This window comes from Fringilla coelebs, assembly GCF_963513975.1.
Source record: "Fringilla coelebs genome assembly, chromosome: 3".
Lineage (NCBI taxonomy): Eukaryota > Metazoa > Chordata > Aves > Passeriformes > Fringillidae > Fringilla > Fringilla coelebs.
This window is the reverse complement of record NC_140030.1, coordinates 81854966-81870981: the sequence shown is the minus strand read 5'-3', so window position 1 is coordinate 81870981 and position 16016 is coordinate 81854966. Positions and strand designations below refer to the sequence as shown.

Genomic DNA, 16016 nt, shown 5'->3' with positions numbered 1-16016 from the left:
AAGGATAAGGATGTGGTACAGAAGCTTCTGAGCTCTAATTCTGAATCAGGTCAGTTAAAATCTCCTAGTGTTTTTCTTTTATTGGAAATGAATTTATCTGGAAGTGCTTTGCACTTGTTGTAGGCTAAAAGAATACAGCCTGGTGGTGCACACAGTGTACTTGTGAGCAGCTGCCATATGGCAATGTCATACCAAGCAGTGATTTGTCCATGTGTCTGAGACACCTGATACAAACACAGGTTACTTGCATATTGAAATGCGTGCATATGCACATCTGTGTGTATATCCAGTCCTTCTTCCCTGACTCTTCTGGGGGAAAATATGTCATTACTTTTGAAAGTTTTGAGTTGGGTAATATAAACTGATACTAGTACAGCTAAAGCTTCTTAAAACTTAGAAGGATTTAGAATTATTGGTCTTGAGTGTCGCACTTCAGCAAAGCAAGGAGAGCTACTGTCAGCACAGATTGCTTTATACATCTATTAAGTCCCAATTTGTCTGCCAAAGCAAACAAAATCGTTCTGTGCATCTCTCCTTTGAGTTGGTACTCCTGCTGACCTGCTCTGTTTAAAGTGCTCTGTTTTGCAAGAGGGAAACCATGGGACAGCATGATTAATATTGATGCTATCCCTGGGCAGTGCAGGATGCAAAAGTGTTGGAACAAACCAGCTGTAACAAAGATTTGAATGTTGCATTATCTCTCGAAATAAAACCCTTTGCAAAGTAAACGTACTGAATGTTTCTCCTTCGGAAAAGTGTAGCTTTTTCATCAAATGCCATACAAAATTCAGCATTCTTATCTGAGAATTTTCTACTAATAAAAAGAGTCTTCACTGCTTCCCCTGCTTAGTGGTTAGTGCAGCTGGAGTTCTTATGATTGTCTCCATCTCATCGCAGACAGCAGTATTTTCATTGGTCAGCATTTGTTCAGCTTTGAGAGTGGCTTATGTTTTAAGAGATGATAAAAGTTCTGAACAGCTAGTGCAAGGCTTCTTACACCTCAGCAGAGTCACTTGGGCATTTATCACCAATTAACTCCGAGCACAAGTATTTATTTTCTAGTCAGTGACCTCTGCATGAGACACAATTCTGTGTGAACCTTTCATAATTTTAAAACAGAAATTGCTGGTATAGCTCATTGATTTGGGTTTGGAGTTTTCCTGTAGGCTGAATTGTTTCAGCAGGTAAAATAGTGACAGAGGCCTGATTGTGACCCTGCTTAATGAAGACTCTAAATTTGGAGCAACTTTGTGTGGACTATCTGGATCAATGAAGTTAAAACTGAGAACCTATGTAAATAATAACCTGATAAATATTTTTTTTTGTTCTTGTTAATGAGTTTGAAGTTGTTTCAGCTTACTATTTTTGTTTCTCCCACAGAGCTGCTCAGAAATTGAACCTGTCTTCCAAAAAGAAGAAGCACAGGCCTTCTGCATCATCAGTTCCTGAATCTCCTCTCTTCTCTACCTGCTTCAGCAGTATCCTTCAGACTTCCCCACCCCCTGCACCACCATGTTTGTTGAGGGCAGTCAGCAAAGTGAAAGACACTCCTGGTTTGGGCAAGGTAGGCCTTGCAATTATCACTAAAATACTGATTTTCTTTGGGAGAAGATTTTATCCTTGTGAAAAACATTAAAGGAATTGGAAAACCATGACCTTTCTCAGTTGGTTTTGCTGTATCTGGTCCCTAAACGTGTGTAAAAAGCCTAAAAACTTGAGTTAACTAATGCAAGTGAATTTCTGATAATGTTGAGTTAACACAGACAGACCTAGCTGTGCAGCAGTCACACACTTCAAAGCCCAGCTACACTAATCCACCTGCCCTGGGTCCACAGTGCTACTAGGTGGAGTTAATGTCCATCCTGCCAGGAGGCAGAATCCATTATCCATTCCAATATCCATTCTGGGTTTTGGGAGTAGTGTCTCTGTGGCTGTGTATAAACTGCATAGTGGTTGCTTGCTATGGTATATTTTGTGTTCCTGATCCCTTTGCTTTCCAGACTGGTGTCTTGGCTGGACACACTGTAATTTGCTTCTGGCTTATGTCTGCTGGCTTTCTTCCAGTACATTTACCTGAACAAAACCTGTGCTTTTAATGATAAATTGCTCCTTTTTTCTTCTGTCATGTTATTTCCTCCCATTCTGCATAATCATTCCCTCTTAAAATGCCGTTTAGGTGCACACTTACGTTGAGGTGGTGGGGGAGGTGGGTATATAGTTTGCTGTTGCTTTGTAGTTTGTCTGAGTGGCCCTTCCCTTTTTCTCTGTTACAAGTGGAGAGCCTGGCATAGTGCATCTGGGAATATGAGCATGCACTTGCTGAGAAAAGCAGTTTGCTCTAATCAAGGTAGTTTCTTATGCAAACATCTGTGTGCATGTATTTTCCATATTCCTTGAATACTAAGCAGTGACAATGAATTTGCTGAAAGTTTTTGTTTAGAAGAGAAATTGTAATGTGTGATCTAGGACTGCGGAGCATAGGGTGGGCTTCAGAACTTTAACTGCTGATTTTGGATACTTTCTTATACTGTGCAGTTTCAGGGTTTCCTTTCAAAGGATGATGGTATTACTTTCATGGTTGGTTTAACACCTGTTTGAAAAGAGATTCCCTACACATGGGGCTCCCTTCCTTTCCTCTGGCCTGGTAGGTGGGAAGAAATGTAGAAATCTGTCATGACCTTATAAAACTTGAATAGGGATACGTGTTCTGACTTTAGTGGGGGAAAGAGGAGTAAACTTGAACTTGTTCCTTGTTATAAGAAGTTGCTACAGAATAGATTAATAGTAGAAGCCATCCTCTCAGGAGTCTTACTTTTCCATGCTTGGTATGGTTTGCATCTGAATAAAATTCCAGTGAGGAATAATCAAGGATGTGTTCTTGGAAACAGGGGCTCATCTCCCATCTTGGATGCATCAGCACTTTTCCTGATCATTATTTTCACATGTGCCAAGGGAAGGATCCACACACTGAGGCACAAACATAGCTCTGTCTTGACATTCCAAGCTGATTTGAGCCGTTCCTGTTCCTCTCACTACTGGTTTCCAGTGGAAAGGACTTGGGAAGCAGTTTTGCAATATTCCCAAACAGACCTGTGATTTGCTTTTGTAAAACCATGTACAAGAACAGGCTCCAGGCTTTCCAGCTATGTAAGTAAAACTGAAATTTTGGTGCTCACATGATGAAGGAGGATTTTTTTTTCATTTGGGACTTACTGTCCCAAAACTATCAGAGCATATAAATAGCTAAGAGGTTTTAACACATTGACACACATGCTTCTTCAAAGCAGTAAATCAAGTTAGATTATTTCATATAATCATACTAGAGAAAGTAATTTTTTCTGCATTTCCATTAGCAAAAATATGTCTAACCTGCAGTTTCTGGAAGCCAGTTTAATTTTTCATCTTTTTGGTTTCTTTTAGGAGTCACCTTATAATTATGACCTGAAGCTTGTATACTTTCATCAAAGTTTCCCATCAGTTTGCCTCTGTAGCACAATTTTCAATTTAATATGTCAGATATAGGTGCAAGGCACAATAAGTAAATTACTTCAGGATAACAGTGTAATTTATCTGTCAGACTGGAAAAACTTTAGATGAGGTAATGGAATTTCCAGCTTATTTGCTCTTAATTTTCCTTGTTTATGTGTTCTATTTAGTTAGGTTGGGATATATTTTGATAGGAGTATGTTAAAAGCTATTACTTTTCTCTGTATTTTTTCTCATATAGTGTTTTCTTAAGGGTATAAATTTATAATGTGAACCTGTGAGGAAGAAGTGGGTTCAGGGAAGCTAAGCATTGTTTTCAATAATTTAGGGTTTTTTCCTGGTTTGTATTTAAATAGCATTTTACGAGTAATCTCAGTGTGATAAAACTCTATTTTACTTTGAGTTTGAGTGGGCTGGGTAATTTCTAATGTGAAAAATTGTTACTGGAAATTCTGGTTCACCAGAACAGGAGGGATGGCCTTTGCCAGGGATTGTGGATTTCTGAAACTCCAGGGGACAGCTGCGCTCAGGCTGCCTGGAAGGCAGGCTCACTCCTACAGGGCTGTGAGCCCTGGCACACATGCAGGGAGTTACTGGCTTGGTGTCAGCTTGAGATCTGTCAGTTTTCCAGGGGAGATGGGTATACAAGATGTGAAGGATAGGAAGTTGGGTACATCAAAGCTTAGACTTTCAGGGTAAGTTTAAGTTCACAGTTTTCTAAAATAAAATTGCAAGCAAACAGTTGCTATTTTATATTTTTGCTTCTACTAGAAATTTCAAAGATTCTACTTCCCATTGCAAGATTAATGACAATGATTTATTTAAAATTACAGAATTTATCTTTCATGTGTAGGCATATAATTTTTTTTAAAGTTAAAAGAGGAAGATCTGCCTATCACCAATATATTTAAATGTTAGTAAGCAGCTCATTTAGGATGGATATGGGTACAATCCCCCACTGAAACATCTAAACTGATGAAAAGGGTTAGAGAGTATATATTCAGGTTGCATGCCTCATACCTATTCTTACAAAATGCCTTGCAAATCAAAACTGTACCATCCTGGACTTTGAAAGAAGTATCATTTGAAAACTGAAGTTCAGCTTCACAGAAGGAAGAAGATGATATTAATAATGGAATGGTAGGACTGCATAATCAGCATTTTACTTTGATGTTAGATACACCACTGAGCCTAGCAGAAGAACCACATTGTCAAAGAAACAAGTAAAGCATCAGATTCTTTGTTGCACTCATTTCCAAATAGCTCTTCCTGATGCTAAATACAAAAGTGTGACCCTATTGTAACTATATTAACAGGAGTGCTTTTAGAGATAATGATTTATCTGTGTTCTTTGGATTTAGATTTGCTGGTAGAGGGAGATGAGTGGTTGTGTGGTATCCTCACAATCAGTTCTTGAGAGTTTTCCTTTGAGCTGAGTGTCCAAAGGAAAACCTGTTCCATAAACTGCAACAGCTTGAGTATCATTTCTTCTCTCTCTGCTGTCTTTGGATCCTCATATTCTGAGTAACAGATTGCTTTTACTGAATTTATCCAGAGAGAGAGAGTGCTTCTGTTCTGGATGGCTGTACATGAAGTTTCCCCAAATCTCAGTTTTCTGAAAGATACTCCTTAAGTCTGTGGTGTCCTTCCTAACAACAAGCCAATAACAGAGCAAAAAGGTATTCTGTGCAGAAACAACAAATTATTCCATGCCTGCACTAAGATGTAACTGTACTGTAAGGCCATTCTAGTAAGGCTTGCTTAGATTTGCTCCCCAGTCTGCTTCCCTCCATCCTCCCTCTACACCTCCTCTTCCATTTTCTGTCAAACAGAATCAAAAGTAAACCAACACTTTTGATGAAAATCTGAAGTGTTCTTTCTGTGAAAGATGTTGTTTTGCTGAATCCCACATTTGACATGAAAAACAGCTGGAATGAAAAATTTTCTGCCAGCCTGAATAAATAGGCTGTTTTCAGGTGGCAGGGGGTTAGGATAAATGGATGTGGTCTCTCTGCTTTCTTTCATTTATTATTTTTCTGTGTGTAGTCTTATAACCTCTGTCAGTGAGAGATATTTATGTTTGGGCAGAGATTAGTTTACTTTTCCTTATGTATATATATATTTGTTGTTGTTTGTTTTTTTTTTTTTTTTGGTGTGGATTTTTGGTACTTCTTAATCTCAAAATAAAATAGCAATGCCTGGGCACTAAAATCATTCCTATACACAAGGTTTCTACCAGGGAGAAGCAAGTCACCATTGAACTTTCTTCGAGTAGTCTTTTTGACCTATTAAAAGAACAAGTGTAATTTGTGATTCTGTTTACTTTTTATTTTTCTGGAGCAGCAGCACTCTTGTTTGCAGGGCCTAGACCTGTTTTGCTAAATTATGTGTAAATTCAGATTAAATCCCCCGGTTTCTGTCCAGAGCAGTCATGATCTCACTGTAGGAAAGAGGAGCAGACAGAGAGATGGGAAGCAAAAACAAACAATGAGGTGTTATTGGTTATCTTGGTAGTGATATCCTCAGCCCATCAGCAGTGTAATATTAGATACCCCTCCTCAAGCTGATGTAGTAGAGGAGATTTATTAAAGAGTAAATAATTGATTGTGCTGCAGGTGCTCCCAAGGAGCCCTTCCCAAGTATGTAGGACAGGGTTGGAAGCGGCACAGGGAGGGGGTTTGAGAGTCTGGTGAGTGAATGAGAGATGTGGTAGCTGGTAGCTCATCAAGCACAGGGCTGAGCATGGAGTGTGGCTGGGAGGGGCCTTCAATGGGAGCCAAGACCCAGCCAAATGGTTGGAGTGGCAGCAGGATGCTGGCAGTGTGATAGAAACTCCTGAGTCATGCACCTTTCTCCCAAGGATCTGTGTCATGCAGTAAAGACAATTCAGCTAAAAATAATTTTTCAGTGCCTGGCTGAAGATTCTAATCTTTCATCACAATAGAGTATTTGATTGAAATAAGCCCAAAAATCTACTATTCACTTTATACGAGTCTGCAGCTTACCTTTTTCTCACATTGATTTACATAAAACTGTGTGTGGAAGCAGCAGAAACATTTTATCTGACCTGAAAATGTGTCTACAAAACCAACACAGAATTTGTCAAAAGTAACAGTGAAGAAAGGTCTAATGCACAAGCAGTTCAGGTTTGTGAGCAGATTCACAACTTGTGTTTTGGCTGGGACAGAAGCATATGCCAATGCTTTGGGCTCACAAGCTGCTAGTATTTCAGCTGTCCAATGCCTTAAAATAGTTTTTGTTTACTTTTCACTAAATCAGGCAACAATTATTGCACTGTCTTTGGCATGCTTTAATCTGAGCGATATAACAATGCAATAAGGGTGTTAATAATGAGTAGCTATTATATTGGCTATGGCCTGTATAAATCATGGTGTGAATACTTCTTGTCAAAAGATGTTTTCAGTAGCCAGTATCAGTGCAGGGAAGTAAAGAGATGTTCTTACCCTTATGTGATTTGCAAAGTTGATTTGAAGGAAACAAAATTAATTCACATCTTGTTTAAGTCCAAAAGGTACAGGAAACCTCCCTTTCTACTATCAGAGTTTTCATTTTAATATGCTGATTGATGGATGTCAGGATTCTTTTGGTCTACATTACAATTGTCTTACAGTTTTGTCTACATTTTTGTCGTACATTGAGTGGGAATTTGTGAAAACCTGTGCTATGGTCAGCAAAAAACCCCAGCCCAACTTGCAAAATATGTTCTGTATTTCACTTCACTGCCAGCCATCTTTAAGGTATTGCCAGAAAGAATGAGAAGAAGTTCTCTTTCCTTTGTAAAGCAGAGATCCTTCCTCTGTAAAGCTTATCCTTGGTGTATAGGGACAAAAGTTAACGGATAGATGACAAAAGTGATTTTAAACCCTCTATCACAGAAAACAATTTCTGAGATGAGAGCTGTTTTTTTGCCCCCCAAAGTTACCATGGCTACTGAAAGGTGAGAGGATGACCCCTTGAGGCATTTAAAGGAGACATATGTGTTCATCTTTGTTGTCAACATGATTGTTGTACAAATTAGTTAGTTCCACTTGGAATGAAATCCAGGTGGCCTTTTGCCCTCCAGTCAGACTTGCTCAGAACTGTGTTTTTCCTCACGAAATGTACTGTTTGGATCTGGTAGAAGCTTTCATGCACTTTGCTTTCATTCCTGCTAGATGGGATTTTGTAGGAGGAGTTTTAAAATCAAGCTGCTTTAAGTAAAAGGTGAAATTATTAGACTCTGGAAGAATTGCTGTTAACAAAAATCTCTTACCTTCGTCAATCATGTTTTTTATGAACAGTTAGTGCACCTTTCTCTAAAGTAAAGCTTATTCTGGATTTGGAACTACTGACCCAGGCATGCCAGAAGCCTGTCAGATTACATTTTGGTTGACTTGGAGGTTTAAAGTGCACTTTAACATGTATTTTAAATAAATTTATATGCAGTCATGTTTTCCATGATTGAAAGAACAGCTGTAACTGTTGTCTTTGCTTTGTGAAGCTTCTAGAAGCTGCTACTTCAAGGGAACTGGCAGCATTGGAAGTGCTCCACTATTGTAGGCACCTATCTTTCTCTAACTTCCTTTGTCTCTGCTGATTTTCCATAAAAAACAAAGCCATCTTTCAAACTAGCAGACATCTTCCTCTTCACTGGTGGGGAGGATGGTGGGAAAACTGCAGCAGAGAAAATGAGGTTTTCTAGAGAGTAACTTAGTCCTTAAGTGAAACTCTTTGCTTTGGGGAAAAAAAGATCTCTTTCTCTATATAACACAGAGAAAAACTTGTATCCTAATCTGAGTACCAGCTACTGGTGAAGGCAAATATGGACAAGAGACTGTTGCTCAATAAATTCCTTTTTTTTCCTCAAAAAATACTGAAATGTCTTCCCCTATAGTGACATCTTTCTAGATGTATTCAGAAATTGTACTGATGGGCTTGTGAGCACAAGAGGTGGTTGGAGGAGATTTCCAGGTGGAATTGGACTGGACTCAAAAAAGATGAAAAAGGCTGTACCTCAACTCACTTTGATGGCATTTTTTATTTATGTGTTAGAAGAATCAATCTTTTCTGTATGTCTTTTATCATACATTTCACCTGGGAAAAGAGCTACAAAGTCTAGTTTTATATTGTTTACCTTGGTCTATTTTGATGAATTTTTCTGTAACATTGGTGAACAAAAGGAAAATTAGCTTGCTCAAAATGCTTCAGGCTACTAGGTTTTATATGTTTCCAAGCGATTTTATTTATCCAGCACCTTCTACAATGTCATATGACTTTATGCCCAGCAATCTGTAAGTTTTATGCCAGTTGACTGCTTTCTTTCTTCAAGTCACTTAGTGGCAGGAATGACCATGATTTGAGGGCTCCTGCCTGGCTATGGGCCTTCTACACAAGGATAACATTGGTCAATTAATGTTGATAACTTAATGAAGCTACAGAAACCTTTACTCTTGCCCACTTTGTAAGTACAGTTTCAAAATATTCTCTTATTATGGAAATAGTATGACGATACAGTGGCTATGTATTTTAAAGTCTCTTAGACTTTGAAGGACATGCAATTTGAATGAAAATTACTGGATTTTTCTAGAATAAAAACCCATTGTTTTTAATACTGATCTCCTGCAAGTTTTTCTGAGCTACTGTATTTTTATTTACTTTGCTTTTTAATTTAGGTGGTATTGCTGGTTGATATTTTGAAGTACTTTGATAGTTCTGGTTAATAACTTCCATTTCTTTTTTAAGGCTTTCACTAGTACTTCTCAAAATGCCCCTTTCTTTTCTGCCCTCTCCTCTGCATCTCACCTCATTAAATTGATTTTTAAATTCATGACAAAGAGATTAATATAAATTAGAAAAGTCAAGATGACAGAAAATGAAAATTTCACGAGTATTTCTCATGCTCAATGCTGAAGAAGGAGTTAAAATACTGGATAGTTTGCTAAAATACTGGACCATGGTGAGTTTTCTGAGATGTTAGGCAATAACAGGCACTGTACTTTGAGCAGTCAGCTTTAGACCTTATTACAATTCTTTTTTCTTTAAAATTCCCTAAAGCTCTTCTCCTCCCAGCCTTTTTCTTTTGTGTTTGACTCCTCTCAGCACGTGTCAGAGAGCAGTGGTGCGGGCGGGATGGTGACGCTGCAGGAGGCTCTGCTGTAGCACTGCTCTAACATCATGGGCTAATGATGTGTCTGAGCCTCTTGGTTCAACTGCAAGGTCGTTCTGTTTTTTCTTTTCTAAGGGTCTGGGCCTTACCTCATTTCTCTGGTACAACATTGACTTCAATAGATAACTAGCTCAGCTGAGTAAGAGCCAATGTGAACTGCATTTTAATACAGAGAATGCCATTAAAATGTATCTCTTCCTATTCATGCTTTCCCCATTTTTTGCCTTTTCCTTTAGGATTCAAATCCATTTTTGGGAATATCTCTCTATTGTCATTTATCCATTTCTTGTACTATTATGAGGAATGTGTATCTCCATGTTTCAAGTAATTGTATTCCTATGTTTTCCTTCATGCTTTAGTGCCACCATTCTTGCCACCTTAGGATGTAATTTATGCTGCTAGCTTAGGTGATCACTACCCTTCTGATCCTGGCTATTCAAATGTATTCCTCTCATGGAGAAAGGGAGAGAATTGGGCTGACTTACCTACCAGATGTCCCTCTCTTTTTCAGTTGATCACATAGACAGCTGCCTTAGAATGAGATATCTGGGTTACTTGAGATATCTGGCTCAAGTCAGGTGAAATCAACCTCTGAGTAGGAACAGAAGCTCTTCTTGTGTTCTGCTCAGAACCTTTAATAGAAAACCAGCTGCTGAGATACAAAAAACAAGGTGCTTGCAGAAAGTTCTAGGTACTTTGACCTCTTCTCAGATGGAAGTCTGCATCCTCTGCTTTGTACAGCACCCAGCTCTGGCTGAGCAGATCTGCATGCAACTGAGCAGGTTACATAAAGCAGACAGACCTTTGTGGAAAAGGACCAAGCAGACTTTTCCATATTTGGCCTTAGGCAAATCGAAGCAAAGCAAACTGCTCTTTATTGAGTAAAGGACTGGAGGTGATCAGTTGTACTTCTGTCAGGGTGGTTCTGTAAAGATGATCCTAATGTGCTCACCTGTTAGATTAGAGCCTCTGGCCCTTGGATGGCCAGATTTTCATTGCTGTCATGTGACCCATAAATCGCTTCCAGGGGAAACTCCTTCCTGGAAGTGTAGGCAGCGTGGCTTGGGGTTTGGAAACATTTTCATTAGTGGATCTGCATTCCTCATAACCAAATGCCATTTTGTTTTCCAAATGAAAATAGGCTTTATTTTCTGTATTGTTCCCAAAGAGATTAGCAGTTAAATTATCTTTCATTGGATAGTGAGATATGAAACACCAGGTATGAAAAGTAATACTTCAACAAAACAGTTACTGTTTTTCACTAAGAATCTTTCTCTATAGTAAAGGAAAAAAAGAAAATTTGACAAAATCATTGACCTGTTTGATATGACAAATCAGGAGGTATGTCCATACATTTTTAAAGCCTGTGAGGCTCAAAACCTCTCCTGTAGCACTCAGAAGTGAGAAATTGAGTGGGTGCACCTGTGATGGGTGTGGATGAACAGGTGTTTGTGTAATTCTCACTATACATGAGATATGTATATTTGCATCTATAAACATATAGGTATATATATGTCTTTGTGTATTCATCTCTTCCTCACCAGTGAAGTGGAAATATAGAGGAAAAAGCTATATAAGGACTTTTTGAGGAAATTATCTGAAAAAAAATTGTAAGGCTAACTGGTTGTAAATTTGCTTTTTTTTAATAAATGAGTAGTTTTTTTAAAGACAACTCAACATTCCCTTACGATATTGCCATTAAACTCACAGATTTTAATCCAGACTAATATCCTTTTTCTGGCTTAGTTTAATCTTCCAATACAATACATTATCTTTTTTCTCCTATGTGGTGATTGAAGGTGCTTGTACAAATAGTAGCATTTTAACATAAAATTCTCTAGGTGTGTGGGAGAGTCTGTTGTGTTTTGGTACATCCCAACAGCTTTCACCCCTATTAATTGCTGCTGGATTTTTCCACAGATCTGTTCAATTTACAGTGCTCATACTGAAGGAGAAACAGGAAAAGATGTGTTGGCAAAATGGGATGTGTATTAAAATGTCAGGAAGAAAGCGGTACATAAACCATTACAGCATCACATATGCCCTTACAGAAACATAGATGTGGGAAACCTTAAAAACTGTTGATCCTTTCTTCCCTGCCCCCTTTTTCCCCACAAAAAAAATATGACACATGTACTTCAAACCATATGGTGTGAGAGTAGTTAGCTTTGCTTTAATACCTTACCCTTTCTTTCCAACATTTGGTATTACTGGAGCTTCCTCCATGTACAAATCTTGATTTGCAATAGAAAGCTATTCTTGACTAGCTTGGCTGCAGCACCTGAGCCCAGATTCTGGAAGCAGCATGACTAGAAAAGCTGCCCTCCCTTTTCTACCCACTCTTACTAAAATACCTTAAATATTGCCCATGGTCAGCCCTGAGGAGCCGTGGTGAGGTTGTGCTGGCATGAGCTCCAACAGAGGCACCTGGGGCACGTCTCTCCTGGCCCCACAGAAGGAGAGGGCATTGCCCTGACTGATAACAGCGTGTGCACATGTGGGGGGCACAAGGAGGCCCAGGCTGCTTTGGGGAAATGGAATACCAGCTCAGGGGAGGAAATGGGATCCCCCCAGGGCCTCCTAGTCTGTGAGCAGACGGAATCGTGAATCTCCTCACCTTGGAAGGAGTTATTTGTCATAAAGACTGTTATGCTGTGCAAGGCATTGCTGAAACAGAACACCACCAGGCTATTTCCTATCTTATCGGGGTATATTAATAATGCAGTAGTAATAACAGAAGTACAAATTAAAAATAACTGGATGGGCAGATAAGCAGAGTTCTTGAGTATAAGGATATTGGGATTTGCTTCAAACAGTTAATTGCAGCATAGGACATAGAGGGAAATTTGCCTTTATTATTTTCTTATTCTTCATTTCATCTCTGAGAGCATTATTTCTTAGGGCTTCACATAGACACTAATAGGCAGAATATTTCCTCCAGAATTCAGACTGCTCCTTTTTTATCTCCAAAGTAATGAAGTACCTTTTGCTAATGCATCCAATTCAGTAGGGATTAATAATGCTGAATAAGAAGAGTATTCTGGTTATTAGCCTTCCTCTAAAAACTCTTATTTTCTCCTCCCACTCCCATCCCACAGTATAAAGGCAGACAAGACACTACAACTATCAGATATTTGGGCTTCAGGACAAATGGATGCAATTATTCCCTGAGGTTTGTGAGCTCCTTCTGGGTTGCAGGGGCATGAAACACCTAGAGTCCCTGAATTTCTTGAGGTGTAATAGTTGGTTGGGCAAAGAGAAATGTATCTCATTCTCTAGCACTGGATGATTGTGCTACCCCCAAGTCATGTTTTGCACTACCTATATCTGTCAGTCACTGACCTGTCAGGGCTCTATCAAATTTTGAGGCATCTGCATAATTCTTTTCCAGAGAATTAAAATAATAACTCAGAACTATACTTTGGTCCATTGGTGGATACCAAAATGTGCCTTACGTAGGGCATAGACTGCTGTCACTTTGATTTCAAGTCCTATTTGCTAAGCAATTGTCAGGACACTAAATCCTGCTCTCAGTGAAATAGTACTGAAGCTAGTGCAATGCACAGTTGTTTCACACAGCTGCAACTGAGCAGCACTGGCCCAATGAGAGATAAACCTATCAAGGGAAGACCATTTGATTGAATACCCAATACATTGGTGGAGCAGCAGCTTAGCAAAGAACTGCACCTCACAGAAAAATTCTTTTTTCCCCCTTTATTGTTGAGCTTCTTTTATTCCTGTGAAATAGAAGATTGTTCACCAAATTCTCTGTCCCCCTTGGAAATCTTTTAACACTACACTACTAAGTAAACATGTCTGTTACTTAGTCCAGGATTAAATGACCTGACAAAAAGGAGAGAGCAGAGCTGTAGTGTGGGAACAGCTGCACTGAAAGCATGGGTCTGCTGGATGATTAAAGAACAATGAATAAATGAATTATAATTTTATTTTTTGTACAGATCATGACCAGCTGAATAATATGTTTGGAAGGGAGTGTGTGCCCTTGGGCTGGAAGAACACCACTGAGGAATGTGCCAACTTGGAAAAGCAGTCTGTGTGTGAGTGGGCATGGGTGTATGAAGTGTTATTGGCTGCAAAGTTGGATCCATTCGTGTAACCTTATAAAAAGCTAATCAAGGAAATAAAGTTAGTGTGGCATCCAATACTGACTCGTGCTTTCTCAGTTGCCGCAAATGGTGTCTTGTGTGAGGACTGCCTGGAATCTGATGGTGACCCTCTAATGTGACGGTGAAACTAAGGGTCCACAGCCACATCAGAAGGCCAACAACCCCTGTTGAACAGGGGAGTTGTGGGGTCAGAGCACAGATATAGGGCAGTCTGCCTTGCAAGAACATAAACTTTGTTTATCTATTTCGCAATGGCTTTTGCATGCTTCTTGCTCTAAACTTTTGGATGCTAAAATTATTCAGCTGGTAATGATCTCTACAAAAGATACAATTAAAATTAATTTAGTCATTTTTCTTTAATCATCCAGCAGACCTGTGCTTCCAGTCCAGCTGCTCCCATACTGTAGTAATTTGCCCTTGACACCTTCATCCTTACAATCTGTGCCCCTTGATCATCTCCTTCGAGGAGTTTTTGCGTCTTCCTCCTTACTGGCTGAGAAAAATGCACACAGCCTTACAGTGCAACATGCTGACTTCTTTTGATGTAAATTATTTTAGTCCAGTTTCGTAATGGTTGTTCAAAACTCCAGCTGATAAAAAACTCTTAACTGTGAACAGTTAAGAACTTGTAATTGATTTGATTTTGATACTTTCTGGAGACTTAACCTTTCTTACTTCATAATGAGCTGTGTTTTAGTAAATTGCAGAAATGCGGCAAATAACTAAGATCTGAATCAGAAGAGGAATTGAGTATTTGTCATGTAAATGTTACCTTCTGAAGTGAATTTCTTCAGAACTAGATATCAATACAGATTTTTGATTAGAAGGCAAAAGGATGTAAAGCTCTGTAAGGCTGACTGCTTTGAGGAACTCTATGAACCAAATTCAGCTATGACTCTTACAAGCAGGAGGCAAATACTGTTTCATGAATGCTGCTTTTCTGCTGCTGTGATTTCAAGAATGGAAGTATAAATTGCACCTGTTTTTGTCTTGCTCTGCAAGGCTGGTAAAATTGCAGATCTGCTGCCCTTGTTTCCACTCAAAACCACCACTCATGAGAGCAACATGGTGGGGTTAAGGATTATTTAGGACATCAGTTCCTGCACAGTGGGCAAAAGTCCCTCTGGCAACTACTTGTTACTGTGTATTCTGTTCTTTCCTTTCTGAGAGGGATGCTATGCTGGAGAAATCAAAGTTTGAAAGAGGCCATGGGATTCTGTTTCATTTTAATGTTTCTTATTATATCCCAAAATGGAAGCAGAATGGAGAGATAGGTGTTAAAAATCTTCTTTTAATAAACTGATATTTTCAAAATTCAGACAGGTAGAGATTCTGAGCTGTGGAGGGAAGGCTGTTGGTGGTCTCCCAATGAATAGACAAATAGATCAGAAAACCAGTATGTGAGTTAGCAGTCTTGACTGAGAACCCAAGATTAAACAGGCACTCACAATAAACAATTCTTTTGCCCCTTGAAATGGCCCTAGTCAAATACAGCTGAGTATGTAAAATGGTAAAAAAGGTAAAATGATCTGGATATGGGTGCCGTACCAGATCTGTTTAGAGAACAGAATTGTCAACATGGCAACTTCCTAGTTTTAAAGTCACTTCATTAAAAAAACCTGACAAACTAAAAAAACCCCAAAATAAATCTTCTTTTATGCATATTGGGCAGGCTGACCCAGCAATCATACCTTCAGTTCACATCCCAGCCTGTGCATGCAAAAGTCAAACAAAAACACCTCTGTCATGTAGTGATGCCTTTTAACTTGCACAAACCAAATAGCTGCCAGAGACCACATCACTTCCAAGAGTGTGCAGGACAAGGTGGAAGGATGAGGAGGATTGTAGACTGGCAAGAAGAGCTTCATATTAAGTGAGATGTTAATTTGCATTTGATGCTATTGAGCTTGAAAAATAAGGGCTGTTGTAACCCCATAATATAAAAATGCTTTTGCTTGTGCTTCTTTCCTTTCATAAGGAAGCCAATTTGTCTCTGTGTTTCTGATCTTAGAGATAAGACAGATAAGGAGAAGTGAATCTTCCTGTCAATTCAGACTGAAAAAATCCCCAGCTTTACTCCTACTTCCATCTTGACATGCCTTTGTCATCATGGTTCAGATCTGGTCCCTTTGAACAATTTCTTTTGAGCAGATGTTAAAATGTCAGAAAAGAATGAAGGAAGACAAGTAAGAATGAACTGGAAATTCTTAGACCTTGCCTGACTGAGAGCTTTGCCT

The 16016-nt window shown here is 39.0% G+C and overlaps 1 protein-coding gene across 1 annotated transcript in view; it reads left to right on the top strand.

Moving 5' to 3' along the window:
- Positions 1-16016, top strand: part of KIF26B (kinesin family member 26B) — a gene marked incomplete at its 5' end in the record, with an annotated part of 268074 nt that overhangs the window by 167819 nt on the left and 84239 nt on the right. The window contains one exon of the mRNA XM_084203673.1: positions 1381-1564. Coding sequence (XP_084059799.1) covers positions 1381-1564 — 184 coding nt within the window. The remainder of the gene's footprint in view (positions 1-1380; positions 1565-16016) is intronic.